The sequence below is a fragment of the Salvelinus alpinus genome, chromosome 25 (assembly GCF_045679555.1).
Source record: "Salvelinus alpinus chromosome 25, SLU_Salpinus.1, whole genome shotgun sequence".
NCBI classification, from domain to species: domain Eukaryota; kingdom Metazoa; phylum Chordata; class Actinopteri; order Salmoniformes; family Salmonidae; genus Salvelinus; species Salvelinus alpinus.
The window spans coordinates 46116320-46143899 of record NC_092110.1 but is presented as its reverse complement, the minus strand read 5'-3'; the positions used below and the strand labels follow the sequence as shown (position 1 = coordinate 46143899).

General features: G+C 50.9%; 1 protein-coding gene across 1 annotated transcript in view; it reads left to right on the top strand.

The window, feature by feature from the left end:
- The window catches only part of LOC139554036 (GDNF family receptor alpha-4-like), a 225142-nt gene that overhangs the window by 118825 nt on the left and 78737 nt on the right, over nucleotides 1–27580 (top strand). Inside the window, exons 3-6 of the mRNA XM_071366935.1 lie at nucleotides 5683–5763; nucleotides 14858–15085; nucleotides 15423–15540; nucleotides 22035–22144. Of these exons, the coding sequence (XP_071223036.1) occupies nucleotides 5683–5763; nucleotides 14858–15085; nucleotides 15423–15540; nucleotides 22035–22144 (537 nt within the window). The remainder of the gene's footprint in view (nucleotides 1–5682; nucleotides 5764–14857; nucleotides 15086–15422; nucleotides 15541–22034; nucleotides 22145–27580) is intronic.

Below are 27580 nucleotides of genomic sequence, written 5' to 3'. Positions count from 1 at the left end.
ATAGTACCAGTCTATATAACACCTAGCCCTAATCTATAGTACCAGTCTGTATAACACCTAGCCCTAATCTATAGTACCAGTCTGTATAACACCTAGCCCTAATCTATAGTACCAGTCTGTTCTACATGGTGAGTTTATAACACCTAGCCCTAATCTATAGTACCAGTCTGTCCTACAGTGCGACTATAACACCTAGCCCTAATCTATAGTACCAGTCTGTATAACACCTAGCCCTAATCTGTAGTACCAGTCTGTATAACACCTAGCCCTAATCTATAGTACCAGTCTGAATAACACCTAGCCCTAATCTATAGTACCAGTCTGTATAACACCTAGCCCTAATATGTAGTACCAGTCTGTATAACACCTAGCCCTAATCTATAGTACCAGTCTGTATAACACCTAGCCCTAATCTATAGTACCAGTCTGTATTACACCTAGCCCTAATCTATAGTACCAGTCTGTATTACACCTAGCCCTAATCTATAGTACCAGTCTGTATAACACCTAGCCCTAATCTATAGCACCAGTCTGTATTACACCTAGCCCTAATCTATAGTACCAGTCTGTATAACACCTAGCCCTAATCTATAGTACCAGTCTGTTCTACATGGTGAGATTATAACACCTAGCCCTAATCTATAGTACCAGTCTGTATAACACCTAGCCCTAATCTATAGTACCAGTCTGTATAACACCTAGCCCTAATCTATAGTACCAGTCTGTTCTACATGGTGAGATTATAACACCTAGCCCTAATCTATAGTACCAGTCTGTATAACACCTAGCCCTAATCTATAGTACCAGTCTGTATAACACCTAGCCCTAATCTATAGTACCAGTCTGTATAACACCTAGCCCTAATCTATAGTACCAGTCTGTATAACACCTAGCCCTAATCTATAGTACCAGTCTGTATAACACCTAGCCCTAATCTATAGTACCAGTCTGAATAACATCTAGCCCTAATCTATAGTACCAGTCTGTATAACACCTAGCCCTAATCTATAGTACCAGTCTGTATAACACCTAGCCCTAATCTATAGTACCAGTCTGTTCTACATGGTGAGATTATAACACCTAGCCCTAATCTATAGTACCAGTCTATATAACACCTAGCCCTAATCTATAGTACCAGTCTGTATAACACCTAGCCCTAATCCATAGTACCAGTCTGTATAACACCTAGCCCTAATCTATAGTACCAGTCTGAATAACATCTAGACCTAATCTATAGTACCAGTCTGTATAACACCTAGCCCTAATCTATAGTACCAGTCTGTATAACACCTAGCCCTAATCTATAGTACCAGTCTGTTCTACATGGTGAGTTTATAACACCTAGCCCTAATCTATAGTACCAGTCTGTTTTACAGTGCGACTATAACACCTAGCCCTAATCTATAGTACCAGTCTGTATAACACCTAGCCCTAATCTACAGCACCAGTCTGTATAACACCTAGCCCTAATCTATAGTACCAGTCTGAATAACACCTAGCCCTAATCTATAGTACCAGTCTGTATAACACCTAGCCCTAATATGTAGTACCAGTCTGTATAACAGCTAGCCCTAATCTATAGTACCAGTCTGTATAACACCTAGCCCTAATCTATAGTACCAGTCTGTATTACACCTAGCCCTAATCTATAGTACCAGTCTGTATTACACCTAGCCCTAATCTATAGTACCAGTCTGTATAACACCTAGCCCTAATCTATAGCACCAGTCTGTATTACACCTAGCCCTAATCTATAGTACCAGTCTGTCCTACATGGTGAGATTATAACACCTAGCCCTAATCTATAGCACCAGTCTGTATAACACCTAGCCCTAATCTATAGTACCAGTCTGTATAACACCTAGCCCTAATCTATAGTACCAGTCTGTATAACACCTAGCCCTAATCTATAGTACCAGTCTGTATAACACCTAGCCCTAATCTATAGTACCAGTCTGTCCTACATGGTGAGATTATAACACCTAGCCCTAATCTATAGTACCAGTCTGTATAACACCTAGCCCTAATCTATAGTACCAGTCTGTATAACACCTAGCCCTAATCTATAGTACCAGTCTGTATAACACCTAGCCCTAATCTATAGTACCAGTCTGAATAACATCTAGCCCTAATCTATAGTACCAGTCTGTATAACACCTAGCCCTAATCTATAGTACCAGTCTGTATAACACCTAGCCCTAATCTATAGTACCAGTCTGTTCTACATGGTGAGATTATAACACCTAGCCCTAATCTATAGTACCAGTCTATATAACACCTAGCCCTAATCTATAGTACCAGTCTGTATAACACCTAGCCCTAATCTATAGTACCAGTCTGTATAACACCTAGCCCTAATCTATAGTACCAGTCTGAATAACATCTAGCCCTAATCTATAGTACCAGTCTGTATAACACCTAGCCCTAATCTATAGTACCAGTCTGTATAACACCTAGCCCTAATCTATAGTACCAGTCTGTTCTACATGGTGAGTTTATAACACCTAGCCCTAATCTATAGTACCAGTCTGTCCTACAGTGCGACTATAACACCTAGCCCTAATCTATAGTACCAGTCTGTATAACACCTAGCCCTAATCTGTAGTACCAGTCTGTATAACACCTAGCCCTAATCTATAGTACCAGTCTGAATAACACCTAGCCCTCATCTATAGTACCAGTCTGTATAACACCTAGCCCTAATATGTAGTACCAGTCTGTATAACACCTAGCCCTAATCTATAGTACCAGTCTGTATAACACCTAGCCCTAATCTATAGTACCAGTCTGTATTACACCTAGCCCTAATCTATAGTACCAGTCTGTATTACACCTAGCCCTAATCTATAGTACCAGTCTGTATAACACCTAGCCCTAATCTATAGCACCAGTCTGTATTACACCTAGCCCTAATCTATAGTACCAGTCTGTATAACACCTAGCCCTAATCTATAGTACCAGTCTGTTCTACATGGTGAGATTATAACACCTAGCCCTAATCTATAGTACCAGTCTGTATAACACCTAGCCCTAATCTATAGTACCAGTCTGTATAACACCTAGCCCTAATCTATAGTACCAGTCTGTTCTACATGGTGACATTATAACACCTAGCCCTAATCTATAGTACCAGTCTGTATAACACCTAGCCCTAATCTATAGTACCAGTCTGTATAACACCTAGCCCTAATCTATAGTACCAGTCTGTATAACACCTAGCCCTAATCTATAGTACCAGTCTGTATAACACCTAGCCCTAATCTATAGTACCAGTCTGTATAACACCTAGCCCTAATCTATAGTACCAGTCTGAATAACATCTAGCCCTAATCTATAGTACCAGTCTGTATAACACCTAGCCCTAATCTATAGTACCAGTCTGTATAACACCTAGCCCTAATCTATAGTACCAGTCTGTTCTACATGGTGAGATTATAACACCTAGCCCTAATCTATAGTACCAGTCTATATAACACCTAGCCCTAATCTATAGTACCAGTCTGTATAACACCTAGCCCTAATCCATAGTACCAGTCTGTATAACACCTAGCCCTAATCTATAGTACCAGTCTGAATAACATCTAGCCCTAATCTATAGTACCAGTCTGTATAACACCTAGCCCTAATCTATAGTACCAGTCTGTATAACACCTAGCCCTAATCTATAGTACCAGTCTGTTCTACATGGTGAGTTTATAACACCTAGCCCTAATCTATAGTACCAGTCTGTCCTACAGTGCGACTATAACACCTAGCCCTAATCTATAGTACCAGTCTGTATAACACCTAGCCCTAATCTACAGCACCAGTCTGTATAACACCTAGCCCTAATCTACAGCACCAGTCTGTATAACACCTAGCCCTAATCTATAGTACCAGTCTGAATAACACCTAGCCCTAATCTATAGTACCAGTCTGTATAACAGCTAGCCCTAATCTATAGTACCAGTCTGTATAACACCTAGCCCTAATCTATAGTACCAGTCTGTATTACACCTAGCCCTAATCTATAGTACCAGTCTGTATTACACCTAGCCCTAATCTATAGTACCAGTCTGTATAACACCTAGCCCTAATCTATAGCACCAGTCTGTATTACACCTAGCCCTAATCTATAGTACCAGTCTGTCCTACATGGTGAGATTATAACACCTAGCCCTAATCTATAGCACCAGTCTGTATAACACCTAGCCCTAATCTATAGTACCAGTCTGTATAACACCTAGCCCTAATCTATAGTACCAGTCTGTATAACACCTAGCCCTAATCTATAGTACCAGTCTGTATAACACCTAGCCCTAATCTATAGTACCAGTCTGTCCTACATGGTGAGATTATAACACCTAGCCCTAATCTATAGTACCAGTCTGTATAACACCTAGCCCTAATCTATAGTACCAGTATATCCTACATGTCTAGACTATAGCACTTAGGGACATTGGGATAGAGAGAGGGACAGTGAGAGAGAGAGAGAGAGAGGACAAGGAGAGAATGGGACAGGGTGAGAGAGAGAGAGAGGTACAGGGAGATTGAGAGAGTGAGGGACAGGGTGAGAATGGGACAGGGAGAGAGAGAGGGACAGGGAGAGAGAGAGAGGGACAGGGAGAGAGACAGAGGGACAGGGAGATTGAGAGAGGACAGGGAGATAGATAGAGAGGACAAGGAGAGAATGGGACAGGGTGAGAGAGAGTGACAGTGAGAGAGAGGACAGGAAGAGAATGGGACAGGGAGAGAGAGAGAGGGACAGGGAGATTGAGAGAGTGAGGGACAGGGTGAGAATGGGACAGGGAGAGAGAGAGAGGGACAGGGAGAGAGAGAGAGGGACAGGGAGAGAGACAGAGGGACAGGGAGATTGAGAGAGGACAGGGAGATAGATAGAGAGGACAAGGAGAGAATGGGACAGGGTGAGAGAGAGTGACAGTGAGAGAGAGGACAGGAAGAGAATGGGACAGGGAGAGAGAGAGAGGGACAGGGAGATTGAGAGAGTGAGGGACAGGGTGAGAATGGGACAGGGAGAGAGAGAGAGGGACAGGGAGAGAGAGAGAGGGACAGGGCGATTGAGAGAGGACAGGGAGATAGATAGAGAGGACAATGAGAGAATGGGACAGGGTGAGAGAGAGAGGGACAGGGAGAGAATGGGACATGGTGAGAGAGAGTGACAGGGAGAGAGAGAGAGGGACAGGGTGAGAGAGAGAGGGACAGGGAGAGAGAGAGAGAGAGAGAGAGAGGGACAGGGAGAGAGAGAGAGGGACATGGAGATTGAGAGAGGACAGGGAGATAGATAGAGAGGACAAGGAGAGAATGGGACAGGGTGAGAGAGAGAGGGACAGGGAGATTGAGAGAGGGACAGGGAGAGAATGGGACAGGGTGAGAGAGAGTGACAGGGAGAGAGCGAGAGGGACAGGGAGATTGAGAGAGGGACAGGGAGAGAATGGGACAGGGTGAGAGAGAGTGACAGGGAGAGAGCGAGAGGGACAGGGAGAGACGAACTGTCTCAGTATCTATTGGAGCCTGCATGGTGAGATCAGAGGAAAGGCCAGGGGAGAGGTCAGGGGTTAAAGATCAGACACGGGGTCAGGGAACCCTAGTCTGTCACTACTTTGTCAGCTCGACTGTATGTCTACCTACTTCAAAACATTTATTGGGTGATTCCTGAAAACGTTGACGTGTGTCTGTCTGCAGGACTGAGTCTGGTGGAGAGTTACCCGTATGAACCAGAGGAGAGGGGTTTCGACTACGTACGCCTGGCCTACATGGCTGCAGGTCAGTGTTTACCCTGGGGGTAGATAGTGGGGCCTGGGGCCAACTAGAGTAACCTGTCTGTGTGTCTGCCCTGGGGCCAACTAGAGTAACCTGTCTGTGTGTCTGCCCTGGGGCCAACTAGAGTAACCTGTCTGTGTGTCTGTCCTGGGGCCAACTAGAGTAACCTGTCTGTGTGTCTGCCCTGGGACCAACTAGACTAACCTGTCTGTGTGTCTGCCCTGGGGCCAACTAGAGTAACCTGTCTGTGTGTCTGCCCTGGGACCAACTAGACTAACCTGTCTGTGTGTCTGCCCTGGGGCCAAGTAGAGTAACCTGTCTGTGTGTCTGCCCTGGGGTCAACTAGAGTAAACTGTCTGTGTGTCTGCCCTGGGGCCAACTAGAGTAACCTGTCTGTGTGTCTGCCCTGGGACCAACTAGACTAACCTGTCTGTGTGTCTGCCCTGGGGCCAACTAGAGTAACCTGTCTGTGTGTCTGTCCTGGGGCCAACTAGAGTAACCTGTCTGTGTGTCTGCCCTGGGACCAACTAGAGTAACCTGTCTGTGTGTCTGTCCTGGGACCAACTAGAGTAACATTTTTTACATTACATTTTAGTCATTTAGCAGACGCTCTTATCCAGAGCGACTTACAGTAGAGTGCATACATTTATTTTTTATTTTTTTTATTACATTTACATACTGAGACAAGGATATCCCTACCGGCCAAACCCTCCCTAACCCGGACGACGCTATGCCAATTGTGCGTCGCCCCACGGACCTCCCGGTTGCGGCCGGCTGCGACAGAGCCTGGAGACAGTAACCTGTCTGTGTGTCTGTCCTGGGGCCAACTAGAGTAACCTGTCTGTGTGTCTGTCCTGAGGCCAACTAGAGTAACCTGTCTGTGTGTCTGTCCTGGGGCCAACTAGAGTAACCTGTCTGTGTGTCTGTCCTAGGACCAACTAGAGTAACCTGTCTGTGTGTCTGTCCTGGGACCAACTAGAGTAACCTGTCTGTGTGTCTGTCCTGGGGCCAACTAGAGTAACCTGTCTGTGTGTCTGTCCTGGGGCCAACTAGAGTAACCTGTCTGTGTGTCTGTCCTGGGGCCAACTAGAGTAACCTGTCTGTGTGTCTGTCCTGGGGCCAACTAGAGTAACCTGTCTGTGTGTCTGCCCTGGGACCAACTAGACTAACCTGTCTGTGTGTCTGCCCTGGGGCCAACTAGAGTAACCTGTCTGTGTGTCTGCCCTGGGACCAACTAGAGTAACCTGTCTGTGTGTCTGTCCTGGGGCCAACTAGAGTAACCTGTCTGTGTGTCTGTCCTGGGGCCAACTAGAGTAACCTGTCTGTGTGTCTGTCCTGGGGCCAACTAGAGTAACCTGTCTGTGTGTCTGTCCTGGGGCCAACTAGAGTAACCTGTCTGTGTGTCTGCCCTGGGACCAACTAGACTAACCTGTCTGTGTGTCTGCCCTGGGGCCAACTAGAGTAACCTGTCTGTGTGTCTGCCCTGGGACCAACTAGAGTAACCTGTCTGTGTGTCTGTCCTGGGGCCAACTAGAGTAACCTGTCTGTGTGTCTGTCCTGGGACCAACTAGAGTAACCTGTCTGTGTGTCTGTCCTGGGACCAACTAGAGTAACCTGTCTGTGTGTCTGTCCTGGGACCAACTAGAGTAACCTGTCTGTGTGTCTGCCCTGGGACCAACTAGAGTAACCTGTCTGTGTGTCTGTCCTGGGGCCAACTAGAGTAACCTGTCTGTGTGTCTGCCCTGGGACCAACTAGACTAACCTGTCTGTGTGTCTGCCCTGGGGCCAACTAGAGTAACCTGTCTGTGTGTCTGCCCTGGGACCAACTAGACTAACCTGTCTGTGTGTCTGCCCTGGGGCCAACTAGAGTAACCTGTCTGTGTGTCTGCCCTGGGGTCAACTAGAGTAAACTGTCTGTGTGTCTGCCCTGGGGCCAACTAGAGTAACCTGTCTGTGTGTCTGCCCTGGGACCAACTAGACTAACCTGTCTGTGTGTCTGCCCTGGGGCCAACTAGAGTAACCTGTCTGTGTGTCTGTCCTGGGGCCAACTAGAGTAACCTGTCTGTGTGTCTGCCCTGGGACCAACTAGAGTAACCTGTCTGTGTGTCTGTCCTGGGGCCAACTAGAGTAACCTGTCTGTGTGTCTGTCCTGGGGCCAACTAGAGTAACCTGTCTGTGTGTCTGTCCTGGGACCAACTAGAGTAACCTGTCTGTGTGTCTGCCCTGGGGCCAACTAGAGTAACCTGTCTGTGTGTCTGCCCTGGGACCAACTAGAGTAACCTGTCTGTGTGTCTGCCCTGGGACCAACTAGAGTAACCTGTCTGTGTGTCTGCCCTGGGACCAACTAGACTAACCTGTCTGTGTGTCTGTCCTGGGGCCAACTAGAGTAACCTGTCTGTGTGTCTGTCCTGGGACCAACTAGAGTAACCTGTCTGTGTGTCTGTCCTGGGACCAACTAGACTAACCTGTCTGTGTGTCTGTCCTGGGGCCAACTAGAGTAACCTGTCTGTGTGTCTGTCCTGGGACCAACTAGAGTAACCTGTCTGTGTGTCTGCCCTGGGACCAACTAGAGTAACCTGTCTGTGTGTCTGTCCTGGGGCCAACTAGAGTAACCTGTCTGTGTGTCTGTCCTGGGACCAACTAGAGTAACCTGTCTGTGTGTCTGCCCTGGGACCAACTAGAGTAACCTGTCTGTGTGTCTGTCCTGGGACCAACTAGAGTAACCTGTCTGTGCGTCTGCCCTGGGACCAACTAGAGTAACCTGTCTGTGTGTCTGTCCTGGGGCCAACTAGATTAACCTGTCTGTGTGTCTGTCCTGGGACCAACTAGAGTAACCTGTCTGTGTGTCTGCCCTGGGACCAACTAGACTAACCTGTCTGTGTGTCTGTCCTGGGGCCAACTAGAGTAACCTGTCTGTGTGTCTGTCCTGGGGCCAACTAGAGTAACCTGTCTGTGTGTCTGCCCTGGGGCCAACTAGAGTAACCTGTCTGTGTGTCTGTCCTGGGGCCAACTAGAGTAACCTGTCTGTGTGTCTGCCCTGGGACCAACTAGAGTAACCTGTCTGTGTGTCTGCCCTGGGACCAACTAGAGTAACCTGTCTGTGTGTCTGTCCTGGGGCCAACTAGAGTAACCTGTCTGTGTGTCTGTCCTGGGGCCAACTAGAGTAACCTGTCTGTGTGTCTGTCCTGGGACCAACTAGAGTAACCTGTCTGTGTGTCTGCCCTGGGGCCAACTAGAGTAACCTGTCTGTGTGTCTGCCCTGGGACCAACTAGAGTAACCTGTCTGTGTGTCTGCCCTGGGACCAACTAGAGTAACCTGTCTGTGTGTCTGCCCTGGGACCAACTAGAGTAACCTGTCTGTGTGTCTGTCCTGGGACCAACTAGACTAACCTGTCTGTGTGTCTGTCCTGGGGCCAACTAGAGTAACCTGTCTGTGTGTCTGTCCTGGGACCAACTAGAGTAACCTGTCTGTGTGTCTGTCCTGGGACCAACTAGACTAACCTGTCTGTGTGTCTGTCCTGGGGCCAACTAGAGTAACCTGTCTGTGTGTCTGTCCTGGGACCAACTAGAGTAACCTGTCTGTGTGTCTGCCCTGGGACCAACTAGAGTAACCTGTCTGTGTGTCTGTCCTGGGGCCAACTAGAGTAACCTGTCTGTGTGTCTGTCCTGGGACCAACTAGAGTAACCTGTCTGTGTGTCTGCCCTGGGACCAACTAGAGTAACCTGTCTGTGTGTCTGTCCTGGGACCAACTAGAGTAACCTGTCTGTGCGTCTGCCCTGGGACCAACTAGAGTAACCTGTCTGTGTGTCTGTCCTGGGGCCAACTAGACTAACCTGTCTGTGTGTCTGTCCTGGGACCAACTAGAGTAACCTGTCTGTGTGTCTGCCCTGGGACCAACTAGACTAACCTGTCTGTGTGTCTGTCCTGGGGCCAACTAGAGTAACCTGTCTGTGTGTCTGTCCTGGGGCCAACTAGAGTAACCTGTCTGTGTGTCTGCCCTGGGGCCAACTAGAGTAACCTGTCTGTGTGTCTGTCCTGGGGCCAACTAGAGTAACCTGTCTGTGTGTCTGCCCTGGGGCCAACTAGAGTAACCTGTCTGTGTGTCTGCCCTGGGACCAACTAGAGTAACCTGTCTGTGTGTCTGCCCAGGGACCTCTGCTGTCTGAAAGATTTCAAATTGAAATTTCATGATATGTAACTTTTAAATTGCATGTATTTGGTCTGTCCAAAATGACTTTTTAATTCTGCCATGGAAATAAATGTATTTCCTATTACCATTTGCGGTTTCTATGCCTTTAGTTTTCCCATGTGGACCAATTAATCTGTGAATTGTGAAAAGCTAATTAATTTTCCTTGCTTATCCTTTGAAAATCGACATGTGAAAAGATTCTGGGGGCGAGCATGCACATCTTCATTATGGACCCGGTGTTGGTCTTTAGGGGTTGGAGGGGGTTCGCCGACCACCACAGACAAACTCACTCTTCTTGCCTGTTTCATTACACTGTGATCATGTTCAACATTTTGATGTCATATCTATAATTATATAAAATACATGCAAGGAATTTTTCAGCAACAGGTTTCTGTGCCAATGCACCAACCAGCCAATAAACAAATCATACCGACTACGGTCACTTCAATATCATGGTTTGTATTTTCAACAACACAATAAATAGACTGTGTCAATCTGGACAAACAGAAAACACATCCCTCTCTACCTCGTAGGCTTACATTTAAAAAACGGACAAATCCTGAGCAGTCAGAATGACTGATTTTCTCTGTTCTAATGTCAAATGGTTAACTAAATAGCTACCCAGACTATCTGCATTGACTCATCACATACACTGCTGCCACTGTTAATATGTCACTGTATTCCTAGTTATGTGTACATATCTACCTCAATGACCTCGTACCCCTGCACATCCACTCAGTACTGGTACCCTGTGTATATAGCCATGTTATTACCTCGTACCCATGCACATCGACTCAGTACTGGTACCTCGTACCCCTGCACATCCACTCAGTACTGGTACCTCGTACCCCTGCACATCGACTCAGTACTGGTACCTCGTACCCCTGCACATCCACTCAGTACTGGTACCTCGTACCCCTGCACATCCACTCAGTACTGGTACCTCGTACCCCTGCACATCGACTCAGTACTGGTACCCTGTGTATATAGCCATGTTATTACCTCGTACCCCTGCACATCCACTCAGTATTGGTACCTCGTACCCCTGCACATCCACTCAGTACTGGTACCTCGTACCCCTGCACGTCCACTCAGTACTGGTACCTCGTACCCCTGCACATCGACTCAGTACTGGTACCTAGTACCCCTGCACATCGACTCAGTACTGGTACCCCGTCTATATAGCCATGTTATTACCTCGTACCCCTGCACATCGACTCAGTACTGGTACCTCGTACCCCTGCACATCGACTCAGTACTGGTACCCTGTGTATATAGCCATGTTATTACCTCGTACCCCTGCACGTCCACTCAGTACTGGTACCTCGTACCCCTGCACGTCCACTCAGTACTGGTACCTCGTACCCCTGCACATCGACTCAGTACTGGTACCTCGTACCCCTGCACATCGACTCAGTACTGGTACCTCGTACCCCTGCACATCGACTCAGTACTGGTACCTCGTACCCCTGCACATCGACTCAGTACTGGTACCTCGTACCCCTGCACGTCCACTCAGTACTGGTACCTCGTACCCCTGCACATTGACTCAGTACTGGTACCTCGTATCCCTGCACATTGACTCAGTACTGGTACCCTGGCACGTCGACTCAGTACCAGTATTTAGTAAATGTGCAGGGGTACGAGGTAATAGTCAGGAATCACATCGATGGGTTAGTCAGTAATCACATCAATGGGTTAGTCAGGAATCACATCGATGGGTTAGTCAGGAATCACATCGATGGGTTAGTCAGGAATCACATCGATGGGTTAGTCAGGAATCACATCGATGGGTTAGTCAGTAATCACATCGATGGGTTAGTCAGGAATCACATCGATGGGTTAGTCAGGAATCACATCGATGGGTTAGTCAGGAATCACATCGATGGGTTAGTCAGTAATCACATCGATGGGTTAGTCAGTAATCACATCGATGGGTTAGTCAGGAATCACATCGATGGGTTAGTCAGGAATCACATCGATGGGTTAGTCAGGAATCACATCGATGGGTTAGTCAGGAATCACATCGATGGGTTAGTCAGGAATCACATCGACGGGTTAGTCAGGAATCACATCGATGGGTTAGTCAGGAATCACATCGATGGGTTAGTCAGTAATCACATCGACGGGTTAGTCAGGAATCACATCGATGGGTTAGTCAGGAATCACATCGATGGGTTAGTCAGGATTCACATCGACGGGTTAGTCAGGAATCACATCGACGGGTTAGTCAGGAATCACATCGATGGGTTAGTCAGGAATCACATCGACGGGTTAGTCAGGAATCACATCGATGGGTTAGTCAGGAATCACATCGACGGGTTAGTCAGGAATCACAACGATGGGTTAGTCAGGAATCACATCGATGGGTTAGTCAGGAGGCTAAGGCTTCATTTGTAATTAAGGCTGGTGTTGTGAAGGGAGAGAAATGGAGGAGCTGGCTCTCTGCTCTTCACTCACTCACACACACACACACACACACACACACACACACACACACACACACACACACACACACACACACACACACACACACACACACACACACACACACACACACACACACACACACATACACACACACACACACACACACACACACACACACACACACACACACACACCGCTCTGCATTAACCCTCCAATATATGATATTAAACGATGAGGGCTAATTAAACCCAGACAGTGTCCAGACAGAACAGACACATCCAACACTTGATTCATGTTATATTCAGTACCTACTGCAGATAAGACTTATTTTAGATTACTTTTTAATTTACATAGAATGAATCCTTTTTATTTAATTTGCAGATGCAGGAGGCTTATCACTAAAACTCAGATTAGTCGTATTAATCATTGTGTGAAATTGAATATTCCTCAAATTAATGAGAGGCTTAAGCACAGAGGCTGCGTTCCAAAAGACATCCTGTATGGGTCCTGGTCAGAAGACATCCTGTATGGGTCCTGGTCAGAAGACATCCTGTATGGGTCCTGGTCAGAAGACATCCTGTATGGGTCCTGGTCAGAAGACATCCTGTATGGGTCCTGGTCAGAAGACATCCTGTATGGGTCCTGGTCAGAAGACATCCTGTATGGGTCCTGGTCAGAAGACATCCTGTATGGGTCCTGGTCAGAAGACATCCTGTATGGGTCCTGGTCAGAAGACATCCTGTATGGGTCCTGGTCAGAAGACATCCTGTATGGGTCCTGGTCAGAAGACATCCTGTATGGGTCCTGGTCAGAAGACATCCTGTATGGGTCCTGGTCAGAAGACATCCTGTATGGGTCCTGGTCAGAAGACATCCCGTATGGGTCCTGGTCAGAAGACATCCTGTATGGGTCCTGGTCAGAAGACATCCTGTATGGGTCCTGGTCAGATGACATCCTGTATGGGTCCTGGTCAGAAGACATCCTGTATGGGTCCTGGTCAGAAGACTTCCTGTATGGGTCCTGGTCAGAAGACATCCTGTATGGGTCCTGGTCAGAAGACATCCTGTATGGGTCCTGGTCAGAAGACATCCTGTATGGGTCCTGGTCAGAAGACATCCCGTATGGGTCCTGGTCAGAAGACATCCTGTATGGGTCCTGGTCAGAAGACATCCTGTATGGGTCCTGGTCAGATGACATCCTGTATGGGTCCTGGTCAGAAGACATCCTGTATGGGTCCTGGTCAGAAGACATCCTGTATGGGTCCTGGTCAGAAGACATCCTGTATGGGTCCTGGTCAGAAAACATCCAGTATGGGTCTTGGTCCTGTATGGGTCCTGGTCAGAAGACATCCTGTATGGGTCCTGGTCAGAAGACATCCTGTATGGGACCTGGTCAGAAGACATCCTGTATGGGTCTTGGTCCTGTATGGGTCCTGGTCAGAAGACATCCTGTATGGGTCCTGGTCAGAAGACATCCTGTATGGGTCCTGGTCAGAACACATCCTGTATGGGTCCTGGTCAGAAGACATCCTGTATGGGTCCTGGTCAGAAGACATCCTGTATGGGTCCTGGTCAGAAGACATCCTGTATGGGTCCTGGTCAGAAGACATCCTGTATGGGTCCTGGTCAGAAGACTTCCTGTATGGGTCCTGGTCAGAAGACATCCTGTATGGGTCCTGGTCAGAAGACATCCTGTATGGGTCCTGGTCAGAAGACATCCTGTATGGGTCCTGGTCAGATGACATCCTGTATGGGTCCTGGTCAGAAGACATCCTGTATGGGTCCTGGTCAGAAGACATCCTGTATGGGTCCTGGTCAGAAAACATCCAGTATGGGTCTTGGTCAGAAGACATCCTGTATGGGTCCTGGTCAGAAGACATCCTGTATGGGTCCTGGTCAGAACACATCCTGTATGGGTCCTGGTCAGAAGACATCCTGTATGGGTCCTGGTCAGAAGACATCCTGTATGGGTCCTGGTCAGAAGACATCCTGTATGGGTCCTGGTCAGAAGACATCCTGTATGGGTCCTGGTCAGAAGACTTCCTGTATGGGTCCTGGTCAGAAGACATCCTGTATGGGTCCTGGTCAGAAGACATCCTGTATGGGTCCTGGTCAGAAGACATCCTGTATGGGTCCTGGTCAGAAGACATCCTGTATGGGTCCTGGTCAGAAGACATCCTGTATGGGTCTTGGTCCTGTATGGGTCCTGGTCAAAAGACATCCTGTATGGGTCCTGGTCAGAAGACATCCTGTACATAGGGGACAGGGTTAGGGACCACTACATAGGGGACAGGGTTAGGGACCACTACATAGGGGACAGGGTTAGGGACCACTACATAGGGGACAGGGTTAGGGACCAGACTTAAATTCAACATTTACTCAATCAAATGTATTTTTCAATGTATTTATAATGATTATATATTAATAAAGCTGTTTTTACATCATCCGATGTCACAAAGTGCTATGTTTTGTTTCCAGTAGATGAGGTGGGCGTGACGACGTTGAACCGTTGTCTGGATGCAGTGAAGGCGTGTAACGTTGACGAGACGTGTCAGAAGCTCCGTACGGAGTACGTCTCGGCCTGCATCCAGCCGTCCGCCCGCTCAGGCCCCTGTAACAGAGCCAGGTGTAACAAGGCTCTCAGGAAGTTCTTCGACCGGGTCCCTCCTGACTACACCCACGAGCTGCTGTTCTGCCCCTGCACAGGTAGGAGGTGTAGTGTGTGTGTGTGTGAGTGTAGTGTGTGTGTAACTAACCCAGTCCAACCCTGTGCAGACATGGTGTGTGTGAGTGAGTGTGTAACTAACCCAGTCCAACCCTGTACAGACATGGTGTGTGTGAGTGAGTGTGTAACTAACCCAGTCCAACCCTGTGCAGACATGGTGTGTGTGAGTGAGTGTAGTGTGTGTGTAACTAACCCAGTCCAACCCTGTGCAGACATGGTGTGTGTGAGTGAGTGTGTAACTAACCCAGTCCAACCCTGTACAGACATGGCGTGTGTGAGTGAGTGAGTGTGTAACTAACCCAGTCCAACCCTGTACAGACATGGCGTGTGCTGAGAGACGGAGACAGACCATCATACCAGTCTGCTCCTACGAGGACCAAGACAAACCCAGCTGTCTGGCTGCACTGCGCATCTGTAGGAACGACTACGTATGCAGGTAGGGGTGGGTGGGATGGGTTGGCTGGGTGGGTGGGTGGGTGGGTTGGATGGTGGGTGGGTGGGTGGGTGGGTGGGTGGGTGGGTTGGCTGGGTGGGTGAGTGGGATGGTGGGTGGGTGTGTGGGTGGGTGGGTGGGTTGGCTGGGTGGGTTGGCTGGCTGGGTGAGATGGTGGGTGGGTGGGTGGGTGGGTTGGTATACTGTTGGAGGGTCCAGTTCAACATACTACTATGGTATACTGTTGGATGGTCCAGTTCAACATACTACTATGGTATACTGTTGGAGGGTCCAGTTCAACATACTACTATGGTATACTGTTGGAGGGTCCAGTTCAACATACTACTATGGTATACTGTTGGAGGGTCCAGTTCAACATACTACTATGGTATACTGTTGGAGGGTCCAGTTCAACATACTACTATGGTATACTGTTGGAGGGTCCAGTTCAACATACTACTATGGTATACTGTTGGAGGGTCCAGTTCAACATACTACTATGGTATACTGTTGGAGGGTCCAGTTCAACATACTACTATGGTATACTGTTGGAGGGTCCAGTTCAACATACTACTATGGTATACTGTTGGAGGGTCCAGTTCAACATACTACTATGGTATACTGTTGGATGGTCCAGTTCAACATACTACTATGGTATACTGTTGGAGGGTCCAGTTCAACATACTACTATGGTATACTGTTGGAGGGTCCAGTTCAACATACTACTATGGTATACTGTTGGATGGTCCAGTTCAACATACTACTATGGTATACTGTTGGAGGGTCCAGTTCAACATACTACTATGGTATACTGTTGGAGGGTCCAGTTCAACATACTACTATGGTATACTGTTGGAGGGTCCAGTTCAACATACTACTATGGTATACTGTTGGAGGGTCCAGTTCAACATACTACTATGGTATACTGTTGGAGGGTCCAGTTCAACATACTACTATGGTATACTGTTGGATGGTCCAGTTCAACATACTACTATGGTATACTGTTGGAGGGTCCAGTTCAACATACTACTATGGTATACTGTTGGAGGGTCCAGTTCAACATACTACTATGGTATACTGTTGGAGGGTCCAGTTCAACATACTACTATGGTATACTGTTGGAGGGTCCAGTTCAACATACTACTATGGTATACTGTTGGAGGGTCCAGTTCAACATACTACTATGGTATACTGTCGGAGGGTCCAGTTCAACATACTATACTGTTGGAGGGTCCAGTTCAACATACTACTATGGTATACTGTTGGAGGGTCCAGTTCAACAGACTACTATGGTATACTGTTGGAGGGTCCAGTTCAACATACTATACTGTTGGAGGGTCCAGTTCAACATACTACTATGGTATACTGTTGGAGGGTCCAGTTCAACAGACTACTATGGTATACTGTTGGAGGGTCCAGTTCAACAGACTACTATGGTATACTGTGGGAGGGTCCAGTTCAACAGACTACTATGGTATACTGTTGGAGGGTCCAGTTCAACATACTACTATGGTATACTGTTGGAGGGTCCAGTTCAACAGACTACTATGGTATACTGTTGGAGGGTCCAGTTCAACAGACTACTATGGTATACTGTTGGAGGGTCCAGTTCAACATACTACTATGGTATACTGTTGGAGGGTCCAGTTCAACATACTACTATGGTATACTGTTGGAGGGTCCAGTTCAACAGACTACTATGGTATACTGTTGGAGGGTCCAGTTCAACATACTACTATGGTATACTGTTGGAGGGTCCAGTTCAACATACTACTATGGTATACTGTTGGAGGGTCCAGTTCAACAGACTACTATGGTATACTGTTGGAGGGTCCAGTTCAACATACTACTATGGTATACTGTTGGAGGGTCCAGTTCAACATACTACTATGGTATACTGTTGGAGGGTCCAGTTCAACATACTACTATGGTATACTGTTGGAGGGTCCAGTTCAACATACTACTATGGTATACTGTTGGAGGGTCCAGTTCAACATACTACTATGGTATACTGTTGGAGGGTCCAGTTCAACATACTACTATGGTATACTGTTGGAGGGTCCAGTTCAACATACTACTATGGTATACTGTTGGAGGGTCCAGTTCAACAGACTACTATGGTATACTGTTGGAGGGTCCAGTTCAACATACTACTATGGTATACTGTTGGAGGGTCCAGTTCAACATACTACTATGGTATACTGTTGGAGAGTCCAGTTCAACATACTACTATGGTATACTGTTGGAGGGTCCAGTTCAACATACTACTATGGTATACTGTTGGAGGGTCCAGTTCAACATACTACTATGGTATACTGTTGGAGGGTCCAGTTCAACATACTACTATGGTATACTGTTGGAGAGTCCAGTTCAACATACTACTATGGTATACTGTTGGAGGGTCCAGTTCAACATACTACTATGGTATACTGTTGGAGGGTCCAGTTCAACATACTACTATGGTATACTGTTGGATGGTCCAGTTCAACATACTACTATGGTATACTGTTGGACATAATGGGACCCATCTCATCCAAAAAGTTGACTTTGTTATAATTTACCTGGAAGCAACTGAATGATCATCAAGACTTGGAACAATGTTCTATGGACAGATGAATCAACTGTAGAACTACTGGGCGAAAACCAAACAACAACAAAAAACACTTTACATTCCATAGTTACCTAATACCAACGTTCAAGCATTGTGGTGGTGGCAGTGTGATGGTTTGGGGATGCTTTGCTGCCTCAGGACCTGGACGACTTTCCTTAAAAGAAGGAACCATGAATTCTGCTCTGTATCAGAGAATTCTACTGGAGAATGTCAGGCCATCCATCTGTGAGCTGAAGCTGAAACACAGCTGGGTCATGCAGCAAGACAATGATCCAAAACACACAATCAAGTCTACATGAAAATTACTAAAAAGTAACACATTTTAAGTTTTGGAATGGCCTAGTCAAAGTCCAGTCCTAATCCCAATTGAGATGTTTTGGCAGGACATGAAACGTACAGTGCATGTTTGAAAACCCACAAAGGTCTGGGTTAAAGCAGTTCTGCATGGAAGAGTGGGCCAAAATTCCTCCACAGCGACGTTAGAGACAGATCAACAACTTCAGGAAGTGTTTGGTTGGAGTCGTTCTAACTAAAGGTGGCACAACCAGTTATTGAGTGGAAGGGGGCAATTACTTTTTCACACAGCTGTATTAGCTGTTGCATAACTGTGTTATTTGTTCTCTCAGGTTCCTTTGATCTAATATTAGGTTTCGGTTGAAGATCTGATAACATTCAGTACCAAAAATATGCAATATTAGAATATTAGAAAGGGAGCAAATACTTTTTCACAGCACTGTATCTGGGGAAGTTTCCAAGAGCACAGTGGTCTCCATCATTGGGAAATGGAAATACTATGGAACTACCCAGACTCTGTCTAGAGTTGGCCGTCCGACCTAACTGAGCAACCGGGCAAGAAGGACCTTGGTCAGGGAGGTGACCAAGAACCCAATGACCACTCTGACAGAACCACAGAGTTCCTTGGCTGAGATGGGAGAACCTGCCAGAATGACATCATCTATAGCACTTCACCAATCTGGGCTTTATGGGAGAGTGGCCAGATGGAAGCCACTCCTGAGAAAACGGCACATGACAGCAGTTTGCAAAAAGGCACATGAAAGACTTTGAGAGCATAAGGCAAAATATTATATGGTCTGATCAGACCAAAATGTAACTCTTTGGCCTGAATGTAAAGCACTATTGTCATGGGAATTCTAACCAGAAAGGAAGAGAGACTGTTGATTCTTCAAACAACAACCTTTGTCTTTGTCCACGTGACTAAGTTACACTGAGACAAGAGGGGAAAATACTTCCTTCTTCTTACATGACAGAAACAGACAGTGTAAATGTACAGGTTTAAGGCTTATACAGCGCATGCGCATAACAGAGTTTGTAATTGTCCCCACCATATTCCCCCCTTTTGAGACTAATTTCAACCTAATACAAAAATTACAAGTAAGCATGTACGTAATAATTCATAATGTAAGCCAATTATGTCATAATCTAAGCAAAATATAAAACATTGTTGGAGAGGGTTTTCTTATCTTTGTAAATGGCTTCTGTTGAGCGTCTGAGGTTTTTTTACCTTCACACGGTGCAAAACATTCTTCAGGGAATCATCATTTATACAGTTACACAGGAGTACACTCTTCATCTGTACAAAGAGGACAATCATCACGTTGACACTGTCCACACTTCAAGGGTTCAGCATCGACCTCCTGCTTCTTCCAAGCAATGTGGCGGCTACTGTTTGCTGGACGCCCGTCCGTAGCCTGCTGTTGGCTCGAGCTGGAGTGGCTGTTATTTAAGTCGCCGTGGGACTATGCTGGTGTTGCATACTTCAGTTGCATTGTGGCCACTTCTTGCTTTGTGCTGTTCTGCTCCTCCCAGGAGCCATAAAAACAGCTGCAATCGCTGGTGTGAACCCACGTAGATCTCTCTGTAACCTACATCACCATCTGGGTCGAAGGGAGGAGGAGGAGGAGAGGAGAAGGGGAGAGGAGGAGGTAGAGAGGAGAAGGGAAGAGGAGGAGGAGAGGAGAAGGGGAGAGGAGGTAGAGAGGAGAAGGGGAGAGGAGGAGGAGGAGAGGAGAAGGGGAGAGGAGAAGGGGAGAGGAGGTAGAGAGGAGAAGGGAAGAGGAGGAGGAGAGGAGAAGGGAAGAGAAGGAGGAGAGGAGAGGGGGAGAGGAGGTAGAGAGGAGAAGGGAAGAGGAGGTGGAGAGGAGAAGGGGAGAGGAGGTAGAGAGGAGAAGGGGAGAGGAGGTAGAGAGGAGAAGGGAAGAGGAGGAGGAGAGGAGAAGGGGAGAAGAGGAGGAGGAGAGGAGAAGGGGAGAGGAGAGGGGGAGAGGAGGTAGAGAGGAGGAGGTCTATATGATGATGAGGGACACATGAGGGTATTAGTGGGTATGAGGTATGGTACAGTATATCATAGCAGATCCATATTAGTCTAATACCCTTGGTCTAGCAGTCATTAGTCTAATACCTTTGGTCTAGCAGTCATTAGTCTAATACCTTTGGTCTAGCAGTCATTAGTGGGTACGTCTCTGTGGTAGCCATGTGTGGGTAAGACTCTGTCTCTGTGGTAGCCATGAGTGGGTAAGGCTCTGTGGTAGCCATGAGTGGGTAAGGCTCTGTGGTAGCCATGAGTGGGTAAGGGTCTGGTAGCCATGAGTGGGTAAGGCTCTGTGGTAGCCATGTGTGGGTAAGACTCTGTCTCTGTGGTAGCCATGAGTGGGTAAGGCTCTGTGGTAGCCATGAGTGGGTAAGGCTCTGTGGTAGCCATGAGTGGGTAAGGCTCTGTGGTAGCCATGAGTGGGTAAGGCTCTGTGGTAGCCATGAGTGGGTACGGCTCTGTGGTAGCCATGAGTGGGTAAGGCTCTGTGGTAGCCATGAGTGGGTAAGGCTCTGTGGTAGCCATGAGTGGGTAAGGCTCTGTGGTAGCCATGAGTGGGTAAGGCTCTGTGGTAGCCATGAGTGGGTAAGGCTCTGTGGTAGCCATGAGTGGGTAAGGCTCTGTGGTAGCCATGTGTGGGTAAGGCTCTGTGGTAGCCATGTGTGGGTAAAGCTCTGTGGTAGCCATGAGTTGGTAAGGCTCTGTGGTAGCCATGAGTGGGTAAAGCTCTGTGGTAGCCATGAGTGGGTAGGGCTCTGTGGTAGCCATGTGTGGGTAAGGCTCTGTGGTAGCCATGTGTGGGTAAAGCTCTGTGGTAGCCATGAGTGGGTAAGGCTCTGTGGTAGCCATGTGTGGGTAAAGCTCTGTGGTAGCCATGAGTGGGTAAGGCTCTGTGGTAGCCATGTGTGGGTAAGGCTCTGTGGTAGCCATGTGTGGGTAAAGCTCTGTGGTAGCCATGAGTTGGTAAGGCTCTGTGGTAGCCATGAGTGGGTAAGGCTCTGTGGTAGCCATGTGTGGGTAAAGCTCTGTGGTAGCCATGAGTGGGTAAGGCTCTGTGGTAGCCATGTGTGGGTAAAGCTCTGTGGTAGCCATGAGTGGGTAAGGCTCTGTGGTAGCCATGTGTGGGTAAAGCTCTGTGGTAGCCATGAGTGGGTAAGGCTCTGTGGTAGCCATGTGTGGGTAAGGCTCTGTGGTAGCCATGTGTGGGTAAAGCTCTGTGGTAGCCATGAGTTGGTAAGGCTCTGTGGTAGCCATGAGTGGGTAAGGCTCTGTGGTAGCCATGTGTGGGTAAAGCTCTGTGGTAGCCATGAGTGGGTAAGGCTCTGTGGTAGCCATGTGTGGGTAAAGCTCTGTGGTAGCCATGAGTGGGTAAGGCTCTGTGGTAGCCATGAGTGGGTAAGGCTCTGTGGTAGCCATGAGTGGGTAAAGCTCTGTGGTAGCCATGAGTGAGTAAAGCTCTGTCTCTGTGGTAGCCATGAGTGGGTAAGGCTCTGTGGTAGCCATGAGTGGGTAAGGCTCTGTGGTAAGTGATGGATGTTGTAATCCTCCTCCCCCCAGGTCCCGCTGGGCCCAGTTCCAGTATGACTGCCAGCCCTCAGAGCACGTTGCCAGCGGTTGCAAGCAGGACAACTACGCAGTCTGTCTCCTTGCCTACACCGGCCTCATAGGTAAGAACTAACACTAACAGGTTTGTTAATAATAGGCCTGCAAAACTGGACGGATAAAATGTGCAGATCGTGAGACGCTCCCGTTTAACCTGGGGGTAAGCAGGGTAGACGGGGGAGGAATGCAGGGTAGACAGGGGGGGGGGGGAATGCAGGGTAGACGGGGGAGGAATGCAGGGTAGACAGGGGGGAGGAATGCAGGGTAGACAGGGGGGGGGGGGGGGGAATGCAGGGTAGACAGGGGGGAGGAATGCAGGTGAGACAGGGGGGGGGGGGGGGGGAATGCAGGGTAGACGGGGGAGGAATGCAGGGTAGACAGGGGGGAGGAATGCAGGGTAGACAGGGGGGAGGAATGCAGGGTAGACAGGGGGGAGGAATGCAGGGTAGACAGGGGGGAGGAATGCAGGGTAGACAGGGGGGAGGAATGCAGGGTAGACAGGGGGGGGGGGGGAATGCAGGGTAGACGGGGGAGGAATGCAGGTGAGACAGGGGGGAGGAATGCAGGGTAGACAGGGGGGAGGGGGGGGGGAATGCAGGGTAGACAGGGGGGGGGGGGGGAATGCAGGGTAGACGGGGGAGGAATGCAGGTGAGACAGGGGGGAGGAATGCAGGGTAGACAGGGGGGGGGGGGGGGAATGCAGGGTAGACGGGGGAGGAATGCAGGTGAGACAGGGGGGAGGAATGCAGGGGAGACAGGGGGGAGGAATGCAGGGGAGACAGGGGGGAGGAATGGAGGTGAGACAGGGGGGAGGAATGCAGGGGAGACAGGGGGGAGGAATGCAGGTGAGACAGGGGGGGGGGAGGAATGCAGGTGAGACAGGGGGGAGGAATGCAGGGGAGACAGGGGGGAGGAATGCAGGGGAGACAGGGGGGAGGAATGCAGGTGAGACAGGGGGGAGGAATGCAGGGGAGACAGGGGGGAGGAATGCAGGGGAGACAGGGGGGAGGAATGCAGGTGAGACAGGGGGGAGGAATGCAGGGGAGACAGGGGGGAGGAATGCAGGTGAGACAGGGGGGAGGAATGCAGGGTAGACAGGGGGGGGGGGAATGCAGGGTAGACAGGGGGGAGGAATGCAGGGTAGACAGGGGGGGGGGGGAATGCAGGGTAGACGGGGGAGGAATGCAGGTGAGACAGGGGGGAGGAATGCAGGGTAGACAGGGGGGGGGGGGGAATGCAGGGTAGACAGGGGGGAGGAATGCAGGGTAGACAGGGGGGGGGGGGGGGGAATGCAGGGTAGACGGGGGAGGAATGCAGGTGAGACAGGGGGGAGGAATGCAGGGGAGACAGGGGGGGGGGGGGGGAATGCAGGGTAGACGGGGGAGGAATGCAGGGTAGACAGGGGGGAGGAATGCAGGGTAGACAGGGGGGAGGAATGCAGGGTAGACAGGGGGGAGGAATGCAGGGTAGACAGGGGGGAGGAGTGCAGGGTAGACAGGGGGGGGGGGGGGGATGCAGGGTAGACGGGGGAGGAATGCAGGTGAGACAGGGGGGAGGAATGCAGGGTAGACAGGGGGGAGGAATGCAGGTGAGACAGGGGGGAGGAATGCAGGGTAGACAGGGGGGAGGAATGCAGGGTAGACAGGGGGGAGGAATGCAGGGTAGACAGGGGGGAGGAATGCAGGTGAGACAGGGGGGAGGAATGCAGGGTAGACAGGGGGGAGGAATGCAGGGGAGACAGGGGGGAGGAATGCAGGGGAGACAGGGGGGAGGAATGCAGGGGAGACAGGGGGGAGGAATGGAGGTGAGACAGGGGGGAGGAATGCAGGTGAGACAGGGGGGAGGAATGCATATGAGACAGGGGGGAGGAATGCAGGGGAGACAGGGGGGAGGAATGGAGGTGAGACAGGGGGGAGGAATGCAGGTGAGACAGGGGGGAGGAATGCAGGGGAGACAGGGGGGAGGAATGCAGGGGAGACAGGGGGGAGGAATGGAGGTGAGACAGGGGGGAGGAATGCAGGTGAGACAGGGGGGAGGAATGCAGGGGAGACAGGGGGGAGGAATGCAGGGGAGACAGGGGGGAGGAATGCAGGGTAGACAGGGGGGAGGAATGCATATGAGACAGGGGGGAGGAATGCAGGTGAGACAGGGGGGAGGAATGCAGGGGAGACAGGGGGGAGGAATGCAGGGGAGACAGGGGGGAGGAATGCAGGGGAGACAGGGGGGAGGAATGCAGGGGAGACAGGGGGGAGGAATGCAGGGGAGACAGGGGGGAGGAATGCAGGTGAGACAGGGGGGAGGAATGCATATGAGACAGGGGGGAGGAATGCAGGGGAGACAGGGGGGAGGAATGCAGGGGAGACAGGGGGGAGGAATGCAGGGGAGACAGGGGGGAGGAATGCAGGTGAGACAGGGGGGAGGAATGCAGGGGAGACAGGGGGGAGGAATGCAGGGGAGACAGGGGGGAGGAATGCAGGTGAGACAGGGGGGAGGAATGCAGGGGAGACAGGGGGGAGGAATGCAGGTGAGACAGGGGGGAGGAATGCAGGTGAGACAAGGGGGAGGAATGCAGGGGAGACAGGGGGGAGGAATGCAGGGGAGACAGGGGGGAGGAATGCAGGGGAGACAGGGGGGAGGAATGCAGGGGAGACAGGGGGGAGGAATGCAGTTGAGACAGGGGGGAGGAATGCAGGTGAGACAGGGGGGAGGAATGCAGGTGAGACAGGGGGGAGGAATGCAGGGGAGACAGGGGGGAGGAATGCATATGAGACAGGGGGGAGGAATGCAGTTGAGACAGGGGGGAGGAATGCAGGGTAGACGGGGGAGGAATGCAGGGTAGACAGGGGGGGGGGGGAATGCAGGGTAGACGGGGGAGGAATGCAGGGTAGACAGGGGGGAGGAATGCAGGGTAGACAGGGGGGGGGGGGGGAATGCAGGGTAGACAGGGGGGAGGAATGCAGGTGAGACAGGGGGGGGGGGGGGGGATGCAGGGTAGACGGGGGAGGAATGCAGGGTAGACAGGGGGGAGGAATGCAGGGTAGACAGGGGGGAGGAATGCAGGGTAGACAGGGGGGAGGAATGCAGGGTAGACAGGGGGGAGGAATGCAGGGTAGACAGGGGGGAGGAATGCAGGGTAGACAGGGGGGGGGGGAATGCAGGGTAGACGGGGGAGGAATGCAGGTGAGACAGGGGGGAGGAATGCAGGGTAGACAGGGGGGAGGGGGGGGGGAATGCAGGGTAGACAGGGGGGGGGGGGGGAATGCAGGGTAGACGGGGGAGGAATGCAGGTGAGACAGGGGGGAGGAATGCAGGGTAGACAGGGGGGGGGGGGGGGAATGCAGGGTAGACGGGGGAGGAATGCAGGTGAGACAGGGGGGAGGAATGCAGGGGAGACAGGGGGGAGGAATGCAGGGGAGACAGGGGGGAGGAATGGAGGTGAGACAGGGGGGAGGAATGCAGGGGAGACAGGGGGGAGGAATGCAGGTGAGACAGGGGGGGGGAGGAATGCAGGTTAGACAGGGGGGAGGAATGCAGGGGAGACAGGGGGGAGGAATGCAGGGGAGACAGGGGGGAGGAATGCAGGTGAGACAGGGGGGAGGAATGCAGGGGAGACAGGGTGGAGGAATGCAGGGGAGACAGGGGGGAGGAATGCAGGTGAGACAGGGGGGAGGAATGCAGGGGAGACAGGGGGGAGGAATGCAGGTGAGACAGGGGGGAGGAATGCAGGGTAGACAGGGGGGGGGGGGAATGCAGGGTAGACAGGGGGGAGGAATGCAGGGTAGACAGGGGGGGGGGGGGGGGAATGCAGGGTAGACGGGGGAGGAATGCAGGTGAGACAGGGGGGGGGGGGGAATGCAGGGTAGACAGGGGGGAGGAATGCAGGGTAGACAGGGGGGGGGGGGGGGGGAATGCAGGGTAGACGGGGGAGGAATGCAGGTGAGACAGGGGGGAGGAATGCAGGGGAGACAGGGGGGGGGGGGGAATGCAGGGTAGACGGGGGAGGATTGCAGGGTAGACAGGGGGGAGGAATGCAGGGTAGACAGGGGGGAGGAATGCAGGGTAGACAGGGGGGAGGAATGCAGGGTAGACAGGGGGGAGGAATGCAGGGTAGACAGGGGGGGGGGGGGGAATGCAGGGTAGACGGGGGAGGAATGCAGGTGAGACAGGGGGGAGGAATGCAGGGTAGACAGGGGGGAGGAATGCAGGTGAGACAGGGGGGAGGAATGCAGGGTAGACAGGGGGGAGGAATGCAGGGTAGACAGGGGGGAGGAATGCAGGGTAGACAGGGGGGAGGAATGCAGGTGAGACAGGGGGGAGGAATGCAGGGTAGACAGGGGGGAGGAATGCAGGGGAGACAGGGGGGAGGAATGCAGGGGAGACAGGGGGGAGGAATGCAGGGGAGACAGGGGGGAGGAATGGAGGTGAGACAGGGGGGAGGAATGCAGGTGAGACAGGGGGGAGGAATGCATATGAGACAGGGGGGAGGAATGCAGGGGAGACAGGGGGGAGGAATGGAGGTGAGACAGGGGGGAGGAATGCAGGTGAGACAGGGGGGAGGAATGCAGGGGAGACAGGGGGGAGGAATGCAGGGGAGACAGGGGGGAGGAATGGAGGTGAGACAGGGGGGAGGAATGCAGGTGAGACAGGGGGGAGGAATGCAGGGGAGACAGGGGGGAGGAATGCAGGGGAGACAGGGGGGAGGAATGCAGGGTAGACAGGGGGGAGGAATGCATATGAGACAGGGGGGAGGAATGCAGGTGAGACAGGGGGGAGGAATGCAGGGGAGACAGGGGGGAGGAATGCAGGGGAGACAGGGGGGAGGAATGCAGGGGAGACAGGGGGGAGGAATGCAGGGGAGACAGGGGGGAGGAATGCAGGGGAGACAGGGGGGAGGAATGCAGGTGAGACAGGGGGGAGGAATGCATATGAGACAGGGGGGAGGAATGCAGGGGAGACAGGGGGGAGGAATGCAGGGGAGACAGGGGGGAGGAATGCAGGGGAGACAGGGGGGAGGAATGCAGGTGAGACAGGGGGGAGGAATGCAGGGGAGACAGGGGGGAGGAATGCAGGGGAGACAGGGGGGAGGAATGCAGGTGAGACAGGGGGGAGGAATGCAGGGGAGACAGGGGGGAGGAATGCAGGTGAGACAGGGGGGAGGAATGCAGGTGAGACAAGGGGGAGGAATGCAGGGGAGACAGGGGGGAGGAATGCAGGGGAGACAGGGGGGAGGAATGCAGGGGAGACAGGGGGGAGGAATGCAGGGGAGACAGGGGGGAGGAATGCAGTTGAGACAGGGGGGAGGAATGCAGGTGAGACAGGGGGGAGGAATGCAGGTGAGACAGGGGGGAGGAATGCAGGGGAGACAGGGGGGAGGAATGCATATGAGACAGGGGGGAGGAATGCAGTTGAGACAGGGGGGAGGAATGCAGGTGAGACAGGGGGGAGGAATGCAGGGGAGACAGGGGGGAGGAATGCAGGGGAGACAGGGGGGAGGAATGCAG